Source organism: Mastigoproctus giganteus, chromosome 8 (assembly GCF_048544385.1).
Source record: "Mastigoproctus giganteus isolate SK-2022 chromosome 8, ASM4854438v1, whole genome shotgun sequence".
Classification (NCBI taxonomy): Eukaryota; Metazoa; Arthropoda; class Arachnida; order Uropygi; family Thelyphonidae; genus Mastigoproctus; species Mastigoproctus giganteus.
In genome coordinates this window covers 167,594,447-167,622,283 of record NC_143582.1, presented here as the reverse complement: position 1 = coordinate 167,622,283, position 27,837 = coordinate 167,594,447, and the positions used below count along the sequence as shown (strand labels likewise).

At 36.6% G+C, this 27,837-nt stretch overlaps 1 protein-coding gene across 1 annotated transcript in view; it reads left to right on the top strand.

Moving 5' to 3' along the window:
• wcd (U3 small nucleolar RNA-associated protein 18 homolog wicked) overlaps nucleotides 1-27,837 on the top strand; it is a 207,887-nt gene that overhangs the window by 15,881 nt on the left and 164,169 nt on the right. Inside the window, exons 4-5 of the mRNA XM_090379888.1 lie at nucleotides 12,961-13,088; nucleotides 25,826-25,915. Of these exons, the coding sequence (XP_090236014.1) occupies nucleotides 12,961-13,088; nucleotides 25,826-25,915 (218 nt within the window). The remainder of the gene's footprint in view (nucleotides 1-12,960; nucleotides 13,089-25,825; nucleotides 25,916-27,837) is intronic.

The following is a 27,837-nucleotide window of genomic DNA, read 5'->3' as shown; positions in this document are numbered from 1 at the left end:
TTGCCTCTATTGAAGAGAAGTGTTTAAAATGGTTTGATATGTAAAATGGAGGCAAGAAACCACATATGCAAAGGAAATCCTAGAATGGATACCTCCAGTGTAGTGCCAATTCTCTAGCATTTTACAAATGTATGGAAAGTGGTACGCTGACGTGCATTTGGTAGAAAGATCGCTTTCACTGTAGTGCCACTTCCTTAGAATTGTATGAAGGTATAGAAGAGGATACCCTATTCTCTCTCTCTCTCTCTGTTCTTATTGCCGAGATCAGTAAGAATCATATTTCTAAATTACTTGCAACTGAAGTTTTTTATTTATTTAAATGTACAATTGAAGTGACGCTGAAAAAAAAAAAAAATTATTTGAAAAGTATATAAAAATATAATAAAAAAATAATATATTATAAAAATATTTTAAGTATAATATGATGATAACATATACAATATATTATGTTAAATATATATTAAATATAATATATTAAATATATTATGTTTAACAGTTCTAATGATGAGGTACCATATTAGGAATATGAGAATAGGTATCAATCGGACGGGGGTAACATTCTTAAGATCAGTGTTAGATCCAGGGGGATGACTGAGAGTGAGTTTCGGTAACAGGAAAAAATATCCCATTTATTATGTAATCAAAGGAAACAGGCCCCGGTTTTAAGTTCAGTATTCTATAGTTAAGGGGAAAAAAATTAAATATACTGTTGCATGTGCAATTATTTAAATCTTTCTTTTCTTCAAATGCACTAGGAAGAAAAGTAGTATTTTTTCACTATATAATTTTAAACTAAATAATAGATCAATTTCGTTGCTGCTTCATTTATGGGTTGAATTCTCCCTCCCCTGAAATCAAAGACAAAAAAGGATATCATTGCTTCTATTGAAGTGAAGCATTTAAAATGGTATCGACATGTAAAACTGATGCAGGAAACCACATATACAAAGGCAATCCTGGAATGGAGACCTCCAGGAAGGAGAATACCTAAGAGGATATGGATAGATTGAGTACAGGAGTGCATGATAGCTCGAGGTCTAACTGACGATGACACCTTGAATCGCACTTTCTGGTGGTAAAAAATCCCCCAAAAATTACTTGTAGGCTGAGGAGTATTCCCATTGCAAATGGAAATACTCCTCTTTAAAAAAAAAATCATCAGTGAACTTCCTTTATGAATCAATATTTCAAGAACAGGAGATATATTCATCGTCCCTTGATGTTTATATCAGTCAATTCTGTTTTTTAAGCTGCAGCAATTATGCATAGCTTTTAGTGCAAGAAAAAAACAAAGAAAATAGTTTTGGAAAATAAATTTTAGAAAAGAAAATAGATATATATACACCTTACTATTAAATGATATGTGAAAATCGGAAGAATATTTTTGAGAGGTTAGCAAAATAAAAATAAATTTATACTCATGTACCTAGATTAATTAATACTGTAATCTAATTGATATATCTGTTCACTGACATTTTTTTTTGGTTTTAAAATTTAAAACTAAAAAAAAAGATTATCATCATCAGCCATTTTCAATCCACTGTAGGATGAAGGCCTCTCCAGCAACTTTCCAGTTCCTTCTGTTTTGAGCACTAGCCATCCATTTACTACCCACAAACTCATGAATTTCATCTGTCCATCTCTGCCTTTGTAGTAGTAGTAGTGGCATGTGATGCAAGAAAGCAACTGCATAGAGCTTATGCAGCATCAGCCAAAAAAAAAAAAATAAATAAATAAAAAAAATAAAATAAAAAAATCACACCATTCCCTCCAAATGCCTGTCCAGTTCCTCCTTAAATTTATTTAACCTGTCAACTTCCACAATGACAGATGGAAGTTTGTTCCAGCAATTAACCACCTGCTGGCTAAAGGCAAATTTCCACACATCTATTCTACATCTGTCTTTTCTTAATTTGAATTTATGCCCCCTTAAGTTGGTAATCTGAACAAGTGGAAGGATCCCATCAGAATTCAGCATGCTCAACCTGTTCAAGGCCTTATATACCTCAATCAGATCACCCGCAGGTGCCTAGTCTCCAGCCACTGCAATTTGCAGAACTTAAGCCTCTCTTGGTAAGAGGATCCCTTCATTCCCCTCACCAATCTTGTTGCCCTTCTCTGTACACGCTCAAGTAAATCTACATCCTTCCTAAAATGAGGCCTCCAGACCTGTACGCAGTACTCAAGGCATGGCCTGACCATTGCCTTATACAGAGGGACAATCACCTCCTTCTCCCTGCTAGCAAAATTCCTATATATCATTGACAAAACCCCATGACCTGCCCTGGCAGCCTGTCTGCATTGCTCAGAAAACTTCATATCTGACTGCACAATTACTCCCAGGTCTTTTTCATTTTCTACCACCTTAAGTGTAGTACCACATAGTTGGTACGTTTCTCTGGGGTTACTTCTACCCATATGCAGTACTTTGCATTTGTCAAGGTTAAACTTCAGTTACCCCTTCTTAGCCCATCTGCCCAAATTATCTAGATCCTGTTGCAGTAGCACACTGCCATTACTGTCATTAACAACCCTGCCAACCTTTGTATCATCTGCAAACTTCGACAATAAGCCTGATATACCTTCATCAATATCATTGATAAATATACAAAACAACAGTGGACCTAACACCGAACCCTGTGGGACTCCACTAATAACATTAGTCCACGAAGAGCAGCACCCATTGATTACCACTCTCTGTCTTTTCCCACTTAACCATCCTTTTATCCATTGTAGCAACTTACCCTTAATACCATTCTGCTCCAATTTGTACAATAGTCTTCCATGTGCAACAGTGTTAAAAGCTTTCCTGAAATCCAAATATATGATATCAAAACTATTTTTTGCATCCAGTTCCTTTGTAACCACATCATAATATCCTATCAAATTTGTCAGACAAGACTTTCCCTTAACAAACCCATGCTGTGTCTGAATTATTGCTGCAATCTTGTGTAGATGATCCTGCAATGCATCTTTAACCAGTGACTCTATTATTTTATCCGGAACAGAAGTTAAACTAACTGGTCTGTAATTACTCGTGTCACCCTTCGATCCCCCTTTGTGAATTGGGGATACATTTGCACATCTCCAGTCCGTGGGGACCTCCCCTGAATCCAAAGATGCTCGCGTAATTATGGCTAAGGGTTTGGTTAGTTGCTTTGCCGCCTCCTTTAATATAACTGGATAGATCCCATCCACCCCAGGTGCTTTAGCATTAGCATTAGCATTAGTAGAGGCATATGATGCAAGAAAGCAAGCTTATTCAGCATCAGCCAAAAAAAAAAAAAAAAACCCTCTCCCATTTCACCCCTCCGTTCGTTCGAAATACCTGTCCAGTTGAGCTTTAAATTTGTTTAGGCTATCAACTTCAACAACAAGTGATGGAAGTCGGTTCCACCAACCAACCACCCGCTGGCCAAAGGCAAATTTCCGCACATCTATCCGACATCCGTCCTTCCTCAATTTGAATTTATGCCCTCTGAGGTGATTATTCTGAGAAAGATGAAGAATCCCATTGGCATTGAGCATGCTCAAACCATTCAAAGCCTTATACACCTCTATCAGATCACCTCGCCGGTGCCTAGTCTCCAGACTCTGTAATTTGCAAAACTTAAGCCTTTCTTCGTAAGAGCAACCCTTTGTTCCATTTACTAATCTTGTTGCCCTTCTCTGTACCCGTTCCAGCAGCTCTACATCCTTCTTGAAATGAGGCCTCCAGACCTGTATACAGTACTCAAGATGTGGCCTAACCATTGCCTTATATAAGGGAATAATCACCTCCTTATCCCTGCTAGAAAAATTCCTGTATATCATTGACAAGACACCATGAGCTACTCTTGCAGCTTGTCTGCACTGCTCAGAGAACTTCATATCTGCCTGCACAATTACCCCCAGGTCCTTTTCATTCTCCACCACTGTCAGTGTAGTACCGCAGAGTTGATACATTGCTCTGGGGTTACTGTTAGCCATATGTAGTACTTTACATTTGTCAATGTTAAACTTCATTTGCCACCTCTCAGCCCATCTGTTCAACCTTTCCAGATCCTGTTGCAGCAGCATAGCGTCAGTAGTGTCCTTAACGACCCTGCCAACCTTTGTATCATCTGCAAACTTAGACATTAAACTTGATATCCCATCATCAATATCATTCATAAACACCGAAAACAACAATGGACCCAACACTGAACCTTGAGGAACTCCACTAATAACATTAGTCCACGTTGAGCAGTGTCCATTGATTACCACTCTCTGTCTCCTGCCACTCAACCATCCCCTTATCCATAGCAGCAATTTGCCTCCAATGCCACACTGCTCCAATTTGTGCAGCAGTCTTCCATGTGCAACAGTATCAAAAGCCTTTCTAAGATCCAAATATATAATATCAAAGTTATTCCCTGCATCCAGTTCTTTTGTGACTACATCATAGTATCCAATCAAATTGGTCAGGCAAGACCTGCCCTTAACAAAACCATGCTGCGTCTGAACTATAACTGAATTCTTGTCTAGATGATCCTGCAGTGCTTCTTTAACCAGTGCCTCCATTAATTTACCTGGAACAGAAGTTAAACTAACAGGTCTATAATTACTTGTGTCAGCCTTTGATCCTCCTTTGTGAATTGGGGTTACATTTGCACATCTCCAGTCTATGGGTACCTCCCCCGAGTCCAAAGAAGCTCTCATAATTATGGCTAGGGGTTTGCATACTTCCTTTGCTGCCTCCTTTAATATAACTGGATAGATCCCATCCACCCCAGGTGCCTTTTTTATGTTTATCCTCAACAATCTCTCCTCCACTTTCCTCTCAGTTATTACAAAATCATCCAGCTCACTGCCAATGTTTACTTTACCTACATCATTCTCCTTCCTGAATAACTCCTCATGCGTGAATGTAGATGCCAAATACTCGTTTAGATTGTTAGCCACCTGAGCAGGATCCTCAACTGTTGAACCATCAATATCCAGTGGACCAATCTGATTCATCCCTTTCCTTCTTGAGTTTAAATATGTAAAGAACTCTTTTCTGTTTTTCTTTGCATCCTTTTCCAAGGATTTTTCGTAATCAGCCTTTGCCTGCCTAATCTCGTTTGTGACTTGGTTACAGACCAACTTATATCTATCATAGGCTTCCATGTCACCCATTAATTTGTATGTATCCCATGCATTTTTCTTCTCTGCCACATGTCTCATTAGTCCATCTGACAACCATTTAGGCCTAAACCTTGAACAATATTTCTTAGTTGGTATGTAAAGCCTGGTAGCCACCAAGATTAGTTCCTTGAATGCTTCCCATTTTGAGTTTGCTGTTGGTAACATTATCAGTTGGTCCCACTGTATAGAATTTAAATACTGTCTCAGACCATCATAGTCGCCTTTACGAAAACAAAAACCCTTCCCTTTACCTTTGATGGTAGTTACCTCCTTGAGTAAATCCCACTTCAACACACTGTGATCACTGCCACCTAGTGGTTCATTTATCTGCAGGTTCTTAATGCATGAAGAATCACTACTGATAATCAGATCAAGAGTATTGCTCCCTCTTGTTGCCTCACGAACATGCTGATGTAGAAAACAATCATCCAATAAATGCACAAAAGCCTTGCTAGTGTGCGAGTGACCAACCCACAAATTCCAGTCAATATCTGGGAAATTAAAATCCCCCATTATAAGACTCTCTGATTTACTGGCCCACTCTATTTCCCTGTACAATATATTATTATACTCATCAGAGTCATTAGGCCTATAGCACACTCCTACTCTCAATTTTGATTTCCCTATGCTTATGTCACACCAAACTGACTTGACACTGCCCTGTCCATCGATGTCAACTGGCTTCACTTCCTTTGACTTTATGTGTTTCTTAATTAATAGCATAACCCCTCCTCCCCTCCTGTCCTGTCTATCCTTTCTATATACATTGTATTCCCCAAATTCCAGTTCCGCATTACTTATATCTGTGTGACACCACGTCTCTGATATCCCAACAATATCTGCCTTTGATGTTTTGAGCAATACTTTCTATTCTTAGCTACCCTAACACAACCCATGTGTTTACTTGTACCGCAATGGCTTCCAGCAGTCTCTGAAATATCATGCATCTTGTTTTTCAGGCTTCTGCTCATTCTAATAGAAGCAGTGAAGAGTCTCTTTCACCTCTGCCAGTGGCTACTGTCAATCTAATGGTCTTTGTCTCCCCCCAAGCTAGCAGTTTTCCGACCCACCTAACACTGCCTCGATAGCATCAGCAAATATTCTTGCACCCTTTCTATTTAAGTGTATCCCATCCCTGTAGAAGCAATCTCTCCTGTTAACAAGTACAGTCCAGGCTGAAAAAAATTCTACCCCTTGAGCCTTGCACAATCTTTCCAGGGCCGAATTGATCGACAAGGCTCTCATCATATACTCCCTCCTATCGTGTCTGGGCAGAATTGCAGACACTTTCAAGTTCAACCCTAATTCACGGCTTTTTTTCAACAGTGACCTGTACTTGCTAAGTAATTCCGCCGGTCTCCTACTCTTAATATCATTAGTGCCAACGTGCACAACTATATCACCTTTTGTGCCCTTAAAAGATGAAATCCACTCTACAACGTCATCAACCTTTGCCCCTGGCAGACATACCCTGGTCCTATTCCACCTATCCTTTTTACAAAGCATGTTCCCCGTTTCCCTGACAATAGAGTCACCAACAACTACTAGTTCCTGTGGAACCAGCGCATTCTGCCTAGGGGGCTGCCCCTGTGTTGCCTGATGACCAAGTGCAAGCTCTGGCGTTGATGTGGGCAGCTGAGAGCTTGATGGGCCCCTCAATTTATTTCCTTCGAGGGCATCCACCCTGTCCTTCAAGGTCTCATAAAGGCCCATAACAACGCTGAGTTGTCGCCTGATTTCCTTGCACTCCTTACATCGTGCACACACAAAGACACCCCCCTTGGCAGTATCATGTCCCGTACCCGACTGCTCCGCAAACATCAAGCAAACAGTGCATTTTAATAGACTGTGATTCAGAGGGCAACTGCCCCCCTCAGTTCTCCCCTGAACCACAGCACTCCCATTAGCTTGAGCCTTTTGCTTTGCTGCTCTGGTCAGAGTCATGATTCCAATTTAATTCAATAAAATTAAAAACAAAAATTAAATCCTTAAGTTATATCCCAAAACAGTTATGTTATATATATATATATATATATATATATATATATATATATATTTTTTTTTTTTTTTTTTTTCGGTATCTAGTGTTCCCTTTATACAACTTCCGTATCACGTGTACCACTATAGTTATGTATTAATTATTTGTTACGATTAAGTCGTTATTTATATTTATAGAGTTAAGAATACAATTTAATTGACAATAAAGTTTATCAAGATTAATAGATTTACTGATTAATTGACAATATTATATTATGCAGTATACTACACTAAGCTTATGTTATTGTATAAAAATGGCGGAAATTCACGAACGGTATTTCTACGGACTCGTAAGTATTGATTAGCTTCGAAATCTCGCTATCTCAATTTAGAAGAAACTAAGGATCCTGACTAGGTCTATAATCTACTTATAGAAGATAATTTGATATAACAATTGGTTAATAAATCGACTAAATTTGGTTAAAAGACCTCTCGTTCAATTTGTGACACGTGGATTTGATACCGTTACCGATACTAAGTAATATCTACGAAATATCTGTCTAAGTTAAACTTTAAACTAAGTATCGTAACTAGGAAGCTACTCTATAATAAACTCTACTATAAAGCTACTCTAGAAAATAAGTTAATATGACAATTTAAACTAATAAAGCAGAAAATAAATCAGGAAAAACTTCTCTGTTTGAAGAGCTTTAAGGAGCAATGTCTGCTTTTCTTATGTTTAACTTCAACAATTTCTCCTCCACTTTGCTTTCAGTTATTACAAAATCATTAAGTATCCTGCTACAATTTGATAACTTTCTGCCATTTTCAAACCTTAATAACTCCTCATGTGTAAATGTAGATGCAAAATACTCACTCAGTTTGTTTGCTATCTGAGCAGGATCATCAACAGTCGAACCATCGATGTCAAGTGGACCAATCAGATTCATCCCCTTCCTTTTAGAGTTTATATAAGTAAAGAAATCCTTGCTGTTTTTCTTAGCATCTTTTGCCAAGGATTTCTTGTAATCTGCCTTTGCCTTCCTAACCTACTTTGTGACCTGATTACAGACTAGCTTATATCTGCCATAGGCTTCTGAGTCGCTCGATAATTTATATGCATCCCATGCATTTTTCTTCTCTGTTACGAGTCTAGTTCATTTGATAACCATTTAGGCCTAAACCTTGAACAATATTTCTTAATAGGTGTGAAACTTTTAGTAGTTTTCACGATTAATTACTTGAATGCTTCCCACTTAGAATTTACTGTTGGTAACATCGTCAGTTGATCCCACTGTACAGAATTTAAAAACTGTCGGAAACCACTGTACTCACCTTTACAGAAGCAAAAACCCTTTCCTTTACCCCTGATGGTAATTAAATCTTTAAGTAAATCCCACATCAGTACACTGTGATCACTGCCACCTAGTGGTTCCTTTATCTGCAAATTCTTAATACAGTTTTCTTTTAACTCCTCTTGGGTACCATTCTGTTATTTTCTTAGTCCATCTGTCATCATGTCTTCGAGCTATGTGTCCTGCCCAAGACCATTTCAGTTCTTTAGTTTTGATAAGAATGTCCATTACTTGAGTTTGCTGCCTAATCCATGTGTTTCTCTTCTTATCTAACAGTCTGATTCCCAATATAAATCGTTCCATCCTTCGCTTTGTAGTTCTCAGCTTCTCTTCCATTCTTTTGGTGAGTGCCCAAGTTTCACTTCTATAAGTCATTGTGGGGAGTATACATTGGTTCATTATTTTACGTTTCAGACAACCTGGGATATTGCTCTTCAGTATGTGACTATATTTCCTGAATGCTATCCATCCAAAATTTATTATTTTCTTGACTTCCAGCCATTTATCGTTATTACAGCTAATGACTTGTCCCAGATAAGTATATGACTCCACCTTTTCAATTACTGCTCCTTCAGTCATTATTTCCCTTTCTGTAGCATACTTGTTCATCATTACTTTTGTTTTAGCCATATCCATCTTTAGTCCAAAATCGTTACTAACTTTGCATAACTGATTAAGATTTTCCTCTAATTCTTTGGGATCGTGGCTTATGACCACAATGTCATCTACAAATTGTAAATGGTTTAGGTACTCTCCGTTCACACTGACTCCTTTCTGCAACCAGTCTAATCTTTTGAAAGCTTCCTCAAGAGTAGCAGTAAACAGCTTCAGAGATATTGTGTCTCCTTGTCGAACTCCTTTCTCGATTTTAAATTTACTACTGTCTTTGTCTAGTCTAATAAAGGAGGTAGCACTCTCATATATTTTCTTCAAAATCATAATATGTGGGGTATCTATGCTTTGTCTTTCCAGTGCCCGAAACATTGCCTTATGCTGTATGGAGTCAAATCCCTTTTCATAATCCACAAATGCCAGGCATAATGGTGTTTTATATTCATTTGCTTTCTCCATTAGCTGTGATATTACGTGAAAGTGATCCATAGTTGAGAATCCTGTCCTAAAGCCAGCTTGCTCTTTCGGTTGATTCTCATCACGAATTCTTTCTAATCTGTTAGTAATAACCCTTGTGAACAACTTGTAGATGTGGGATAACAAGCTAATTGGTCTATAATTTCCAATTTCTGATTTATCTCCTTTCTTATGCAGCAAAACTATAATTGCATTATTCCACTGCTTAGGCATCACATCTTTTCTAATGCACTTTGTGAAGAGCCTTGCCAGTTTTTGTGTTATGTCTCTTTCTCCCAATTTTAACAACTTTACAGTAACATCATCTTCCCCCGGGGCTTTCTGATTCTTCATTTTCTTCAATGCATGTTCTACCTCATCAGGAAGAATATCGTTTATGTCGTATGTGTTGCTAATTTGTAATCCATCTTCCCCACTGCTGGCATTATTCCCTCGCTCCTTGTGTAATTCTCTATAGTAGTCTTCTGCTATTTGAATTATGCCTTCTCTGCTGTTTATAAGTACACCATCGCTATTCTTCAGTTTCGGTATCATTTTGTCTTTCTGTATTACTGCTCATGGCTGCTGATTTAAATCCTTTGTTTTCCCTTAATGCTTGTTCTACTTTTCTTGTGTTAAATCTTCTTATGTCCTCTCTGAGTCTCTTTCTAATGGCTTTGCATAACTCAGTATACTCAGTTTTCTCCCTGTCGGTGTTTTTCTTGCTTTTCATTTGTCGTCTTTGATTCATCATGACAAGTGTTTCTGGACTAATTTTTTCTTCTTTGAATTTCTTTTTTCCTATAGGTTTCTTGGGCTTTATCACTTCTAGAAAGTTGTAATATTCCTTGTCGATATCTTGGTCTCGAGCAGTCTGCAGAAGCTCAAACTTATTCTAAGTTCCAGTACATACTGCTTTTTCTCCTCTTTTGTTATCTCAAAGACCTTTGTATTATTTACTCGAGTCAGTTTTTTTCCTTTCCTTTCTTACATCTATATCAAGTGTACATCTTACCATTCTGTGATCACTTCCAACATTTACCTTATTCAGGACGGTAATATCATTCACAGTATATCTTCCGTTAGTGAGGATGAAGTTGATTTCATTAGTTGTTAATCTATTTGGACTCTTCCATGTCCACTTTCTCTTCACCCTTTTCTTGAAAGAAGTGTCCATTACTGACAATCCTTGAGATTCTGCAAATTCCACAAGTCTTTCGCCTCTTTCATTTCTTTCACCAATTCCAAAATTTCCTATAGTTCCCCTTTCTGCGCTGTTTTGTCTTTTTCCGACCTTAGTATTGAAGTCCCTCATAATAATAGTGTAGTGGGTTTTCTGCTCATCTAGAGACTCAATTTCGGTGTACATTTCTTCAGCCTCTTCATCATCATGGCTCGATGTTGGCGCATAAATCATTATAACCTTTAGCTTGTACCTCTTAGAAATCTTGAGTATTATTCTGGACACCCTTGGTGATGTACTTTTGAATTCCAAAATGTTGTTTTTAAAATCTTTATGGGCCAGAAACCCAACTCCACCTTCACTCCTTTCACTGTTTCGATTGGTGTACAGCAGATTTCCACTTGATAAACTTATAAGTGATTCATTTCTTCTTCTTGTTTCAGCTAAATTGATGATATTCCAATTCACATTTTCTAATTCCTTTTCTAGCTCTAATATCCTGTCTTCACAGATGAGTGATCTTACGTAAAACAGGCCAAGTTCAGTTTCCATGCATGGCAGCCTGGTCGTACCCAGAGATTCTTAGCACCCTCTGCTTCCACTCTGATCCTCTCACTGCCGTAAGAGGGGGAGTGAAAGCTGCTGGGGACTGAGGGCCATTTGTTTTGTCATGTTGTCATATGCTGGAAGGTTTGGTCTTTTCCTCTTCACGCTGCCCAGGCGTCTTGAGAGAACCACTCTACACGTTCGTTGCCACCTAAGTGACATAACAGGGCTTACCATTGAGAAGGTGTGCATGAGTGGATTTTAGGGAGGCAGGCCAACCAGACTTCTCCTAAATCTTCTGTATTAGAGAGATATTGGATCCATCATTGTTTTAGGCTGAGTGTCTGATAACACACAGGATACCTGTTCCCTTCTGCAATCAATAACAAAGAACATGGCACACACAAATTGCAACTAATGACACGTGCAAGTGAGATATGGCATAACGGGTTTACAAAGTTTTCTTAAAAAATAGGAATGAAGAGAAGATTCTGACAATTTATTTATGTATTTATATGATTGAAGATTTCAGTGAAGGGGAAACACATTTCCCCATAACGACATAAAACCTTACAGAATTCGGTATTGGTATTATCACAAATGCAATAACATCGACTACCTGTTTATAATAGATTGCACTAACAGAAAAGCCTAATAAACTGCAAATTGTTTTTGTTTTATGGTAGTGACCTCCAGAAATGTGCTTTAGAAAAATATCGCAAAGGCATTCAAAATCGATTCTTATAATCAAACATATGATAATGATGAAAGTTTAGTGCATTTTAATGATTTGAATTGGTTTTTTGAAATTTCTTTCTATAAAGGGTTGATTGTACTAATCAGTGATCATGTTAACCAGCACCTACTTAATTTACTTAGACAAGCTTATGATTGTATCTGACCAGATCATGTTGTCCTTCCTCTCAGTGAATAGCAGCATTTGTAGATATGTTGGCTGTGTATTTTGTTTCTGCATCCTTTAGTTGAAGTGATTTTCTATGTTGTGCTTTAATCAATTTTTTAATCAATATGTACAATTTTCATTAAAAATGACCTTTTAGAGAAATAAATAGCTTAGTTATATAGCAAAAATTTTAACTTCCGAGGTCTTGGAACGAATTACTAAAAAACGATGTGTTATTGGGTTTAGATTACAATAATTTCATGATATGATGGTGTCTCTTGAATGGATTAATATCAGAAAGCATGGGTCCAATGTACTATAGATATGAATATGATGTGAAAGACTATATTCCTCTTCTTTTGCACTATTTGCTTTTAAAATTGAGGTGTAAAATTTGCCAAAAAATCCCTTTAGGAATTGTATTTAAAAAATAAGTAAAATTGTAAGCAATAAAAAAATGATATTTTGTATTGAGTTCATTTAGTGTTGGTAATTAGTGTGAAATAAATGAGTACAAAATATTAAAGGTCACGATATAAGAGTTTAAAATTGAGGATTGGCTCATTTCCCACATGCTTTACATTTCAAAAAATTATACACCCTCCAGCAGATTAAAATTGTTAATAGTTTCAAGATATATGATGAAATCTGTTCACTATTATAAGATTAATAGGTGATTTTTATTTTTTTTTTTTATTTTAGAACATCATTCATATAGAAGTAGTTTTACTATTTTTCAATCAAAACTTTTCTTTATAGCTTTTATCTTTTCCTTTCAGCTAAAGAATAAATCAGATAACAAACAGGTAGCAAAAGAATTGGATATAAACTTTCAAGATAGCATTACTGTTTCAGAGGAGTATGAAAAGAGACCTGTATGGAGAGATGAAGATGATGAAACAATCTTGTAAGTTAAATTGTGCATAAATAAATTTCCGTTTGTACTCAGCAGGCCACTGTAGCCAGAAAAGGTTAATAATTTCACTGTAACTGTTTTATTGCAGCTAATATACCAGAATAACATGTGGAATATGGATTCACTGTCCAGAAATTTTCCTTCATCCACCAATGTCATCTGTGTTATAACATCTCTGCATAGCCAGTCATGTATGTGTGTTATTTAACATTGTGTTTTTGCTGTATGACTGGCCTGTTAGCAGGCAGCCACCAGATATTCTGGAAATTTGCTGGCTAGTTCCCATCCCATGCCATGTAGAGACTTACTCCCATGCCATGTAGAGACTTACTCTGGGAGAGCATGCAGAATTGGGTGTAACATGCAGCCACAGCATTTCTATTTTGACAATATTCACATTCTTTGAGATGGCTTCTGCTTGGCAGGTGCAAGTAGGACAAACAGAGGAAATCACAATGCCAGAGTGTTATGCACTATTTTGTAGTTGTTGTTGTTATTTGGTTTTTAGGGGCATTAGCAACTAAGGCCATATTGCTCCGGGATATGCGGTGGTCATTCCCTGACCTCTCCACATCCTCCGTATTTGATGGTGACGGGCTCAAACCCCGGTCTAATCAAGAAGCGTGTGCTACGCACTGCTGCTCCTTCTCACCTGGCTACGGAGGTGCCTATTCTGTAGTACCAGCTGTTTAACAGCAATTGCCAGGCAGGTATGAATGCTCTGTTGGAGTAGTGTATGGCCAGGAATGCTGGGATAAAACTCATCCTCACCATTGGGCCTCATGTAATGTCATGTTTGGGTAATTGGCTATTCCCCCCCCCCCACACCAATTTTACACAGGCTGGCCATGGTCACCAAGTTAAATACTAATTTTGTTTTCCAAATGGCTTTTCTATTTTCCTTTGTTATGGATGGTTACTATTCTGGGTATTGTATATGAGGGAAATATTCGTCTTTCAGTGATGCTTACTATGCTTCTGGCTGTGTTCCCTTAACTGTCTGCTAGTGGTGAATACTCATGTTTTGTATCCCAACCAGATGGGGAAAGGAAAACCAAGGAAGCAGTGAGAGGTAGGGTTAGTTGGGATTTCATTCAGTCTCAGATTAAGGCCATTCACTTGCACATTCATTCTTTGTGTGTGCGCACGCGTGTAGGTAACAGGGTACTTCTATGTAAGATTAGTGTGTTAATTATGGATAGATCTCCCCCATTCACTTAATCTTTCTAGGTGGGGGTAAAAAACAGTTCTACTATTCAGCAGGATTAGTAGATGGTATGTGTCATGTGTTAATTTCTGCGCACTGCTCTTATGAGGTTTCACATATGGTGGTTCATAGGATAATAGGATTAGCTTGTCCACGTAGTCATGTGATGCTTCAGTGAGTGAGTGAGTGAGTGAGTGTAGGAAGGTGCAGTGCCAAATGGCAGTCTACACTATAGGAACAAACAGTCTGCAAAGGGCAATGGTGGGGAGGGGTCTACCTAACCCCCATATTCCCTGGGTGTGGGAGGGGCCCAGATGATAGTTGGACTCAGCTATCAAGTAACTAGTCTCAGTAGGTAGACTCAAGAATAGTGTAGGTTTCCTTGTGGGACTTGAATGCAGGTGATTCAAGCTAATACAATTGGGTAGCAACAAGTTGAGGTCATCTTTTGAGGGGAATTAGGGAAAGCAAAATCGGGAGTGTTTTAGGCATATTTTAGGCATTCAAGAGTGTGCCGTTGAGGGTGTTTGGGGCTAGTGGTGGCACAGTATAATTGGGTAGGGATTGAGAGCTGATCCAGAAAAAGAATTGTGTAGTGGAGGAGGTGGTGATTGTATTAGTATTAGCAGCAGTCGCAAATGATGCAAGCAAGCTTATATGTTATCAGCCAAAAAAATCTACCCATGTCATCTGTTCATCCCCTCTAATAATTTGTCTGATTCTTCCCTAAATTTATTTAAATCCACTTCTCTAACATCAGGTGGAAGTTTGTTCTAGAAATCCCTGTTGGAACAAATTTTATTTCTACCTGTCAGTGGCTTTTGATATAGTCAGACCTTCAGTCTTACTTAGGGTGACCAGACATCCCATTTTTCAGCATTTTTCTTCTGGTTTCCTGAAAAGCATTGTCAGGACATAGGAATGTCCCATATTTCAACATTTCAGGAACCTTTATGATTAAATATGAATAAAAAGTAATAGCTTCAATGTAGGAAATGTTGTCTACTTTGTTTCTCGTTCATTTTTCACAAAAACATTTTAAATGGACTATCCCCATATGAAAGAAGAGAGTAATCGTGCAGCAACAAGGCAAAACTCTCTTCGATGAGTGACTGAATCTACATAGAACTTTAAATTAAATTTCATTTTTGCTTTGTGACTAATTCAGTATTCGTCTTCTGGGCATCTATACACATTGAAATAATGTAATAGGCTAGTGACATTTCAGCTTCACCTACCAGAAAGTTGCATGCAGTGATTAAGCAAGTATTATGTGCTTGCTTATTAGAACACATTGTTTCAGTTCAAGTCTTACAAGTTTTCTGTATTACACTGCTTTAATGCTGTTATCAAGGTTGAAACATGGCCAATCAACTGAAAATGAAGATGTAAGAACTTTTATGATTCCAATTATTGGGTGTAAGCATCAATTCTTCCACAGTTTCATTATCAAAAGCTAACTTCTCATTAATTTAGAAATCCATACATACTAAGTACATACTCTTAAATTATTTTATTAAAATATCTTCAGAGTAGATTACAGTTTTAATTTAAAAACTTAGTGCTATTTTTTTATTTTTAAATTTATCAATTTTCAATAAAAAGACTATGCAGGTACGGAGAGGAATGCAGGAAGCAATGGAGTTTTGTTAAAAAAGGCCAGAATGCAGAAGAAGCTGTGTGGTTTACATAATTGTTACATAAATATGGACTATAGAGGAAAATTGGACATTAAGCAGCATATATCATCACAGAAACATCAATATTCAATTTTAAATTGTCCAGGTACATCAGGAAGATATTGCCACTTACTTTGACAAGAAAGATTCTGCTGAGGAAGACAGTATAATGATTAATGAAATTACCTCAGCTTATCATATTCTAAAGCATCAATTGCCCTTTTTATTCTGCTGATCAATCAGCAGAATAAAAGGGACAATTGATGCTTTAGAATCAGCAGAATAAAAGGGAATAAAAGAATATTTTGTAAAATATTTTCCGATTCTAACACAGCAAAAAGGTTTTCCTGTAGGCTGACTAAAATATTGGCAATTAATTAAAGGAACTTTTGCTCCATTTTGCCGTAATGAAGTTGAAGATTTTAAAATGTTTTTTTTTTAAAATAGTATATCTACTAATACCATCAACTACAAGGCAGAAAAAATTGTTTTATTTGTAGTGTATTATTTTTCTTAAGAGGCTGAAGTGAAAATTAAATTAGCACATTTTGTACTTGATATATTATTGGTACAAGATATTGACTTAAAGAGATGCACTGATTTTAGAACAGGCAATACAAACACAAATTTTAGTGGATTGAAATGTAAAGTTAAAAACGATGTCATACAAACACTGAGAAGTCAAGTTCGTGTTGATATTCAAGAGGTTGGTTGTTCTGCTTGTGTTTTGCGTAATGGAATTCAGTGTAGACTAGGGAGATTATCTTGCAATATCGAAGTTCTTGTTATTAAGGTATTTTCCAATTTTTCTAACCATACTGTAAGGACAGAATGTCTGAAAGAATTTTGTTCATTTGTGGATATCAAATACAAAGAATTAACGTTGCTTTCTAAAATGCCTTGACTGTCATTACATTCAGCTATTGATAGGATATTGAAACATTTTTAAGCTTTGAAAATCTATCTTTCAGAAGAAAAAGCACAAAAATGTTTCTCAGATATTTTTTTTCGATAATCCTTTAAGGGAGTGTTAGTTTGTGTACTCTGTGATAATTCCTGTTCACAATCAAATCGAAAACATTGAAAAGGAACAAATTTAAATAAATGAAGTAATAAAAAGGAAAAAGCCATATTGAAGTAATAAAATCAATTCAGGAAAATTTAGTTAAAAATTTCATTCTGTCTAAAAGTAAAAGAAATATTTCAGAAAACTAAAGTGCCTGAAAGACTAAGAATTTTGTTTTATGGTGAAGTTAAAGACTGCTATCAATCAATTAAAGATAATCTGAAAGATTGGTCTGTGCCATTGAATAAATACAATATATTTGAGTGAATGCTGCTAGGAAAGATTCTAATGCGGGAGAAGGTACAAAGTGTATTACTGTTTCTCGTGAACTTGAGAATGGATATGAACTTGTCCAACAATTCTCTGTCTTAAAAAAGTTTGTATTCGAAAAATAAAAAATGATAAAACAAAATAGGCCTCAAAATCATGCATTGAGAAATGGCAAGAGCTTTTGATTTGATCAAGTGCAGCAAACAGAAGAGTGAGCTTTTTACAGTTTGCAGTTATTTATTTGCATTACTGGCTCATAATGCAAATACAGAAAGTATTTTCCTATTAATCAATGGACTATGGACTGATGATTGAAACAGGCTGGAAATTTCATCTCTGAATTCCACAGTTTTTATTTTATATAACTACATGATGCCATGTGATAACTTCTACAAACTAGTAAAAAATAATATAGGAATAATGAAGGCAGGATGTTCTCATAAATATGGCTAACTTTTGGAAAGATTTTAAAATCTTATTTAGTTGTTTGTTATAGACAGTACCAGCACTAGGCTGGACGTCGCCTGCCTTCAAAGCTGAAATGAGTGCCCCTAAACAAATGGCAATTTATTTATTTATTTTTATGCAGAATATGTAAATTTGCAGCAATTATATTGACTTACCTAATTATTATTACTTAATTTGTTTACAAAAATTTAAAGAAAGAATGAAACTTCATACTAACACTTTGAAATGGTGCCCACCTTGTAGTGGCACACGCCTGCAGTGCAGGCCTGCTTTCACTGGCCCTGGTTATAGAGATTAGAAATAAATTTTTTTTTTTTTCATTAAATCACTATTTGTGTGTTATGTATGAATTTGAAGACAACCTCAAATTCTGTTAATTTTTTCTCAAATTTTTTTGAATATGTGAACTGAAACAATAAAAATTTTTATATTACATTTTTGTCGAAGTTTATTTATGGTATATAGTAATAAATAATTTCCCTTTAACATTGCCATAAATTATTTTTGCAAGTGGAACTGGGTATATAAAGTACTGTATATACTTTTAGGTATAATCAGTTTTTGGTGCATATTGTAATTTGTTGAGCACGAACACTAACACAGTGGTAACTCAAGATGCTGTTCTTAATTAAATTAAATTAAATTTAATTTAATGTGTGTGTGTGTGTGTGTGTGTGTGTGTGTGTGTGTGTGTGTGTGTGTGTGTGTGTGTGTGTGTGTGTGTTTATTTGTCTTTTGTCTAAAGTATATTAGATTTTTCTAATTTCTATATATCCTGTGTTAGAGTGGTCCATTATAAGAGTAAGACTACCTAGCATGTCTTGCTCAATACTGCATAGAGAGAGAGCTTGAAGTAGGTATATATATTCTCACTATATGTATTTATTTTATCTAAATGGTGTGCTATTGTCACAGGTAATTGTATAGAATTTTCATAAATGATGGCAAAAATAGTTCTTTGCCTAAGCCTAATAACCCAGAGTGTTGAAATATATCCAGGCATGTAACTTCCATAACTTAGTAAAGGCTATCAGTTAAGTAATTAATTAGTAAGATATATATATTTTGTGTGTGTGTGTGCGTGCGTGCTTTATATTATAATTCTCCACATCCCCTAAATCACATAGATGAGTTTAGAGAGCATTACCAGATCTAAGTAGTTTGGGATCCTGGTATACATGTTTAGTGGCTCTAAAAATAAGGTCACATGTGTCTTGGTTCTAGGGGTCCCCACAGGGTCCATATTAGAAAACAGGTAACCTATTGCTTTGTATTAGTAAAAAAAAAAAAAAAAATTATGATCCAGATCACTTTTTGGCCTAAAATTAGCCAAATGTAAATTAATTTTATATTTCCTCTTATATAAAATTTTTCTTTTTATATAAATAAAAAATAATATTTATTTTTCTTTTATATATATTTCCTCTTATTGTAAAACATAAGGCATATTTAGTATAATGTTATGATTGATTTTTTTTAAGTGTTGCATGTCAAATTAAGGAAACTTACAAAGTTACAAAACTAAAATAATCACTTCATGTGCAAATTATTGATTTAATAGTGAGTGGCAAATGATGCAAGAAAGCAAACTTATATAGCATCATCAAAAAACCCCCTTCTCACATCACCTGTCCATCTCCTTCAATAGTTTATCTAGTCCTTTCACTAGGTATCCACTTCCACAACAGCTGGGTTTGTTGCAATAATCAACCACCTGCTGACTGAAGGCACAATTTTGCGCATCTGTTCTGCAATCATCCTTCCTCAGTTTGAATTTATGCCTGCTCGTGTGCATAACATGAGCAAGAGGGAGAATCCCATCAGTGTGGAGCTTGCTGAATCCATTCAAAGCCATAAATACCTTAATCAGATCACCATACATGGGTTTAGTCTGCAAATGCTGCAATTTGCAGAAATGAAGCCTTTCTTGGAAAGAGCGCATCCCTTTTCTATACATGTTCTACAGCCCAACATCTCTCCTAAATGAGGCTTTGTCTTGTATGCTCTACTCAAGATGTGGTCTGACCATTGCTTTATATGATGGGAAAATCACCTGCTTTTCACTGCCAGCAAAATTCCTGTATATCATTGACAAAATCCCATGTGCTGTCCTGGCCTGTCTGCACTAATCAGAGAACTTCATTTTTTTTTTTTTTTTTTTTTTTTTTTATCAAACTCCCAAACACAAAAGGTATTAGAACCTATAGTACTTAATATTTTGAGTGATTTCAAGGTTGATAAGATGAAAGAAGATACTTGTTGACATTAGAATTGAACTTCTGTAGATTTTAATTTTCAGGAAATAAGTGTAAAAGGAAAATGTGCCCGAAAACAGAAAGAAGAGTTGGTTCTGTGAGTTTTAAGTTGGACAGTAAAAGGATGCTAACTGGTTACAGCGCATGTTGACTGCATTTTAGCATTAGCATTAGTAGAGGCATTTGATGCAAGAAAGCAAGCTTATGCAGCATCAGCCAAAAAAAAAACCCACTTCCACTTCACCCCTCTGTTCGTTCATAAAATCTGTCCAGCTGAGCCTTAAACTTATTTAGGCTATCAACCTCCACCACAAGGGATGGAAGTCTGTTCCACCAACCAACCACCCGCTGGCTAAAGGCAAATTTCCGTACGTCTATCCTACATCTGTCTTTCCTCAATTTGAATTTATACCCTCTCAGGTGATTTTTCTGAGCTAGAGGAAGAATCCCATCAGCATTGAGCATGCTTAAACCATTCAAGGCTTTATACACCTCTATCAGATCACCTCGCTGGTGCCTAGTCTCCAGACACTGTAATTTGCAAAACTTAAGCCTTTCTTCGTAAGAGCACCCCTTTGTTCCATTCACTAATCTTGTTGCCCTTCTCTGTACTCGTTCCAGCAGCTCTACATCCTTCTTGAAATGAGGCCTCCAGACCTGTATACAGTACTCTAGGTGTAGCCTGACCATTGCTTTATACAAGGGAATAATCACCTCCTTATCCCTGCTGGAAAAATTCCTGTATATCATTGACAATACTCCATGAGCTACTCTTGCAGCCCGTCTGCACTGCTCAGAGAACATATCTGCCTGCACAACCACCCCCAAGTCCCTTTCATTCTCTACCACTGTCAGTGTAGTACCACAGAGTTCATACGTTGCTCTGGGGTTGCTGTTTCCCATGTGTAGTACTTTACATTTGTCAATGTTAAACTTCATTTGCCACCTCTCAGCCCATCTGCTCAACCTTTCCAGATCCTGTTGCAGCAGCATAGTGTCAGTAGTGTCCTTGTCAGTAGTGACTGGTTTGGAAGAGAGGGGGAATTTTCGAATCCAATTCAGAAGAATGTCCATGGAAGTATCTATAGGAAAGGCAGCAGAAACAGAATGTTTGTAAGACAGAGTGTGGAGAGATTTTGTAAGAGATGATTTGTGGATTAAGCTAACTGCTTTTTTTTACATGGGGTTTTAGAAGCCTGAGAGAGGTTATGGGGTGCCACCATAATGTGGGTGGATTTGAAATTTGTTCATAGTAAATAGTTGTTCAGAAGAAAGGTAATGCTGAGAGCAAAAGAGAAAACTCAATTTTTAAGATGCAAAGGAAAACAATATTTGTGATGTGCTTATGCCAAGATAGCAATTAGAAGTCAGGGTAATCCCTATGGTGATATGTGATCTTGTCTGGCAATCTGAGTGTTGTTGAAAATAAGCATAGGAGCAGAAGAATCCTTTTTGAGAGAAAAAAGACAGGACTGCATTTTAGAAGGATTAAAAGCAACTAATGTAGTTTCCCCCCACGAAGAATTACCTGAAGATCAGCATTTAAAGAATTGGTAGTGGAAATTCAAAAAAGTGAAGCTGTTTTTGCAGGGCAGGGTTTCTCCAACTGGAAGGTGGAATGCAACATGCTATTATCAGCAAATTTATGGATAGGATTTCAAGTCACTGGAAGAAGGTCATTAATATACATGAAAAAAAGAGTGGGATAGAAAACTGAACCTTGGAGATACCAGCATGAGTGGAGAAGTTAGAAGAAAAACAAAACAGTTGGCAATTCATAAGATGGAAGCTTATTTAGAAGACTTTATGCTAGGCATGGTCAAGAGCAACTGCTTGAGTTTCACCAAACTTTTCTGATGAATTTGTCCATAGATAGGTAACATAAGCCAGTATATTACCAGTGCATCGACACTGATGGAACCCATATTGACAGTCATTGATCACATAGAAGGTTTCAAGGTAGTTTAGGAATTGGCAGGTAATGGATTTCTCCATTACTTTAGAAAGAATAGAAGTGCAATGGGATGATAATTGAATGGGAAGGATTTGTCACCCTTTTTTTAGGAATTGGCTGGATATAAACAAATTTCTAAGCAGAAGAAAAAACACCAGTGGAATAAGAAAGTTTAAAAAGGCAACACAGAACAGGAGTACGTTCAGGTGTACAGGTTTTGAGAACAAGTGGAGAAATACCATCATGACCTGGACTTTTCTTGCCATCAAGATTTTTCAAAATTCTTCTGATGTGTTTTTGATGGAAGACCAGAGGAAGCATTGAGTGGAGTGTACGGGGAATGGTAAGAGCTGGTTTACCAAGATCCTCAACATATAAGAGTTTTGAAGAAAAGTAAGATGTTTGTAGGTCAGCTTTATTCTTAGCTGAGGTGGTAATAGAACCACTACATTTTAACAGAGTTGAGAATACAGATGAGCAAAAGATGCGGCCAATAGCTTTGGCAAGAGACCAGATTGCTCGACTACCATTTGGACAAGAAATAATTTTTCTACTCTTAACCTGTTCAAAGTTGGACTGATTAATAACTACTTTGTAATTGTTGTGATCTTTGATGTAGGCAGAAAATGAACTTGGCGATTTGGATGAAAGGCAATATACCACATTCTTATCTTGAATAGCCTTAGCACACTTTTGGAAAACCAAGGTTTAGATAAAGGATGAGATTTGGAGGTGGAGTGTGGAATGAAGGATTTCATCCGTACAAGAATAATTTCATTTCATTGACACGATCTGATCAAACACTGACAGCAGATTTAAAACAGTAATCCAATCAAGGAAAAGAAGAATAGAAATTTCGCATATCATCCCGTTTTGCATTCTTGTAATACCAAACAAGATGAGACTGAGAATGGCTATGAGAGAAAGGCTCCATTGGAGAAGAGACCATCACTAAGTTATTTGGGGTCCCTAGAGGATGACTTAACTCAACTACGTACTTGGAAGTTTGTGAGAAAATGATATAGAGGGTTGGCTGTTTGATTTGCATTGTCTAGTATTCTGGTAGCATAAATGAACAATCCGTGTGAGGTTATTAGTAATTTCAAAAGCCTCAGTATCTCGACCAGCTAGGTCTGCATGGCTAGAAACCTGAATCCAGCTGGAGTTGAGGACATTAAAATCACCAAGGAAAATTACCTCACTGTTAGGAAAGTTGGACTGGTGAAAGGCAAGCTTCAATCTGATGTACTTCACATCTGTATACTGAGGTCATTATTTCTAGATGCATTGAAGAATTTTATGTGCAGATTTGTTATTTATCCCATCATTTTTTATGTCTTCAGCTTCCATTTTGAAGTTGATTACCATAGCACTCTAAACTTGATGGGTGATTCTGACTCAGTTATAGGCATTTATATTGCCATGGTTGTGGGGAGTCTAAAACAAGAGTAGGAGATTTTCCTTTTTTGTTAAGTGAGGAGGTACTTTATTGATATATGCAACTATAGTGCTCAAAAGTTCCCATGGAAAAATTATCTTATAAATGCTGAGATAGCACAAATTTCATTAATTGGCAGTGCATCATTTTAGAATTTGAAATATTTTGTGGACAAGTTTACAGTACTTCTGAATATCATTGAAGATGAAGCAATGTTTGCTTTGTATTAACTATAAGTTCTGTTAATTTCAATGTGAAGATATTCTACCAGAAGCTATTATGAAAGAAGAAAGTATTGATATTCCCTCATGAGAGGATGTTCAGCCAGATGAGAAAAACAATAATTGAGTTCATGTGATTTTTTTTTTTTTTTGGTAAAGCTTTGGAAATGTTCTTGGCGGCCAAGATGGCAGGAATTATTACAAACAGAGCTTTGACTCAACATTTCTGAAGAGGACAATTGTCAAGTTAATCAACTTGACATTTCTCAAGTTAACTGCTGTGTGCACTTACCTCATACATTTTCTGAAAAATCTGCTTTGCTCTTTTCTGCAAGAAAAAGCATGTTTTCTACTTGTTTTGTTTAAAAAATCTCCTACTTTCCCCCTGCTTATAATTCTTCAATCTCCAGTTCTTCAAAATCAAAAGTTGGCATCTATTCATTTTTGGATGTGTTGGTTTGTGGTGCTGAGCCCCAGGTATTTATTGTAGTATATTGTAAATTTTTGTACACAGATTTGCTTACTGTTCTACCTTTCGTACACTGCACATAAGATTAATATATTCACTACAGTGTGACCAAGACCTAGTCACATTGCAGTGAAAATGGAGCAAGGAGCAGGAGGTAAATAGGATACATGCAAGTTTGCTTGTGGCTTCCCTGCTTGGATCCTTAATAAATATAAGACTAGAAACTGAACAGCCCTCGTGGGAAAATCATACCAGGTACTAATATGGCTCATTTTCCATTCTATTCTTCTATTCAGTACTAGTAATGGCAAATGATTCAAGTAAGCAGGCTTATATAACACGAGCCAAAAAGAACTCTCTGAAAGCAAATTTCTGCACATTTATCATGTAACAATCCTTCCTCAATTTAAATTTATGCCCACCTCGTGTGTTTTCCGAGCAAGATAATGGAGATCCAGCACATAATGGAGGAATACATAAAAAAAAAAAAATCTTGTTTATACTTCAGCACGACCACCAGGTCAGTGGAATTTACAATAAATCATCGATACAAACATTAATCGTATTTAGCCGTCACGGGCTTGAACCCTGGTCCACTCAAAGAGCACGTGCTACTGCACTTATGCTCCTGACACTTGGTTATGTCAGGCCCACAGAGGCCATGAATGCATACATTACCATTAAGAATCAAATCAACACATTTTGTCAGGTATAATGAAGAATATCTGTTAATTGGCATTATGGCAAAGCCTAGATTTTATGGACTAATTATTATTAGCTATATGGTGCAAGGAAGCCTGAGGCTTATGCTGCACCAGCCAATAAAAATTTCAGAATTACCCTGAGAGAGAGAGAGAGAGAGAGAGAGAGAGAGAGAGAGAGAGAACAAGAGTAGAAAAGAATCACCAAGAAAGAGAAGAATGATGATATCCAGCTAAGGACCCTGGGTGTGCCAAGCCCATACTCACGGGATGGGGGCATTAAAGTTTTTTAAAAGCTCATTTGTACCCCATGTAATTGATAATTGAAACAGTTACTTTGTATATGTATGCATTTGAAACACTAAAATAAAATTGGACAATAAAAAACTTAATTACCTTGACTTTATTGCTTGATACATAATACGTAGAAGAATATAATTCACTGTGATCATATAGTAGTGCCTTGAAAAACGTTATTCAGAGTTGGAGTTAAAAAGCTGAAGTTGAGATACTGGTGAATCTTCAGAGTCAGACTCCTTAAGATTAGCTTTGTTTTTTACAACAACATCAACGTAGTTTGTGTTTTTTACACCATAATACCATATAACTCCATATAACAGTATAACACCATATTCCTCATAGACATGGGAAACAGACACACCAGAGTCTGACTTCTCTAGCAGTTTCAATTGTACAACACTCAGATGCACATATTTTCTCTTTTTACCAGTTTTCTTAGGGCTGTGATGATACAGCCCTAAGAAAACTGGTAAAGAGCATGTTCATGAACAGAGTGAGATGCTTGCAGGCAGCTGCCATGACCCATGTTACCATTTTCCCTATCTTATGAGCACATAGATTTAACTTGCACTTTGGTGCAAGTTAAATTTTTTTCCTCATTGAATGGAAGTTTTTAAAATCAAGAGTAAAATCAATTATTTTTCTGCATTACTTTTCTTTTACTGATTATAAGCTAACACATTTCATTTTTTCATATTAGATTGGAAGATAAAGTAAAATCTTTTAGAAAGGTCACGAAGCTGACAATCTCTAAACAGAATGAGAAATATTCAAAACACCTAAGGGCAAAGTAAGTAGATAAACTACATCTTTTTTGATAAGAATAATAGTTACTTTATTAATCACAATGAAAGTGCAGTGTTTATTTGAAATTTTAATAAATTTAGGTTGGTTACTGTTGGAAGTTCCTTGGTGCATTGACTACTTTAGTCATAATTCACCATTTCATATCATAGTAGACATGATCTTTATTGTCTAAAAAACCCAGTATAACATCAAGGACCTTGCTCCCTCTGCCTGAGATTGGCAAACTTTTGGAAGACCCACATCTTTCACCAAATCATTTAGCTCATTTTTTATGAACTGTTGAGGTTTACATTTACATTTCAGCATACATTTCAAGCTGGGAGTAGCCGTTGTCACCATATTTAATATATTATATTGAGAATCTGATGATGAAATTGTAATTCTGAGTTTATGATGGAGAAGGCATAGGCAGATCAAGTCTGTACACAAAGAATCTAATAGCAGATAGATTTTGTGATAAGAAATGTTCTAGTTTATAACGTTATAGCCTTGTTCCTTAGGTAAAAAAAAAACTGGCATTGAACTGTGTGGCTTCTTCATTAAAACTTTTTCTTAACAGACTTCCCATGGTTTATCATGATTCCTAAGTTTCATTGAAGAATATGCACAATATGCCTTTTTAACAAATTCTGTCATGTTTTTACCTTTCTTTTTTGTGCACCACAAATGGATTTTACTACATTTGTAGTTAAATGTATTTGCAACATTTTACAATTTTTTTTTTTTTTTGAAACAAATGCGTTACAAATGTAGTAAAATGCATCAGGTTTATTTATGCAGCTTCTTGTTGCTGTACTGTACTATAGAACAGAAACTCAGAAACAAACACTGGTTTATTTGGCATGTACCATACAAACTAAAGCAGTACAAAGAATGAAGTTTCCTAAAAATATATTCAATTATATATTAATCTCCTATTTTTCTGTGTATTCTCAACACTTTTGGATGGTTCTTTGTTTGGGATAGTACTAAAAAAACCAGTAACTGGTGGTTACCAACTTTGTAATCAATAAAAAAATGCTACTACATCACATTTACTTATTTTATTTAAAAACATAAAAACATTGTTTTGTTAAAAAAATAAAAAAATAAAAAAATAAAAAATCTGTATGTGATGTAAAAAATTGGATGTTATTTTTGAATGCTCTGTACACAAATTACCAAAGGAAATACACCAAGTAATCACTGAAATTATGACCACGGCCTCTGTAGCCGAGTGGTCAGAAGCAGGAGTGCAGTAGAACATGCTCTTTGAGTAGACCAGGGTTCAAGCCCCTGACTGCTAAATATGATCGATCTGCCAACCTGCACTGGACTAGCATGGCAGATTATGGTCCATTTCCCTTAGCATGATTGTTGAAGAGGCTTCCATCCTGCAGTGAGTTGGTAATGGCTGCAGTGTTGCCTAATACCATTTTGGGTCTCCATTCGCACAGACAACAGCTGTATTTGCCTAGGCAGTGACTCCACTAGATTTCTATAGATGTCTGCAGGGATGTGCAAGCTATGAAACTTGCAGATCCCTACAGACATCTATAGAAATCTTCACTGTGTTCCTCGTGCATAGTGCAGGTCTGATGATATGGTGCTTTTCTGTCTGGGAAAAAGTGCAGCATGGCAGGGTGCACATGATCTCTTAAGAGTTGCCAGTACACCTCACCAGTGAAACATTGGTCCATATTAAGCAGTCACTGCCACCTGCCTGGATAGTGGGCACCATGCATAATGGGTCCCTGAACATGTTGCTTGCACCACACATGAAAGTGTTCATCAGCACATTGCAATATTTGCAATCATCCTAACAACACGCTCATTTTCAGTCTCCTAGTGTCTGACCGGTGTGTTGTTGACACCACAGCATTCACTTGACGATAATCACTGGTGAGGTTGGGTTGTCTCTTGCGG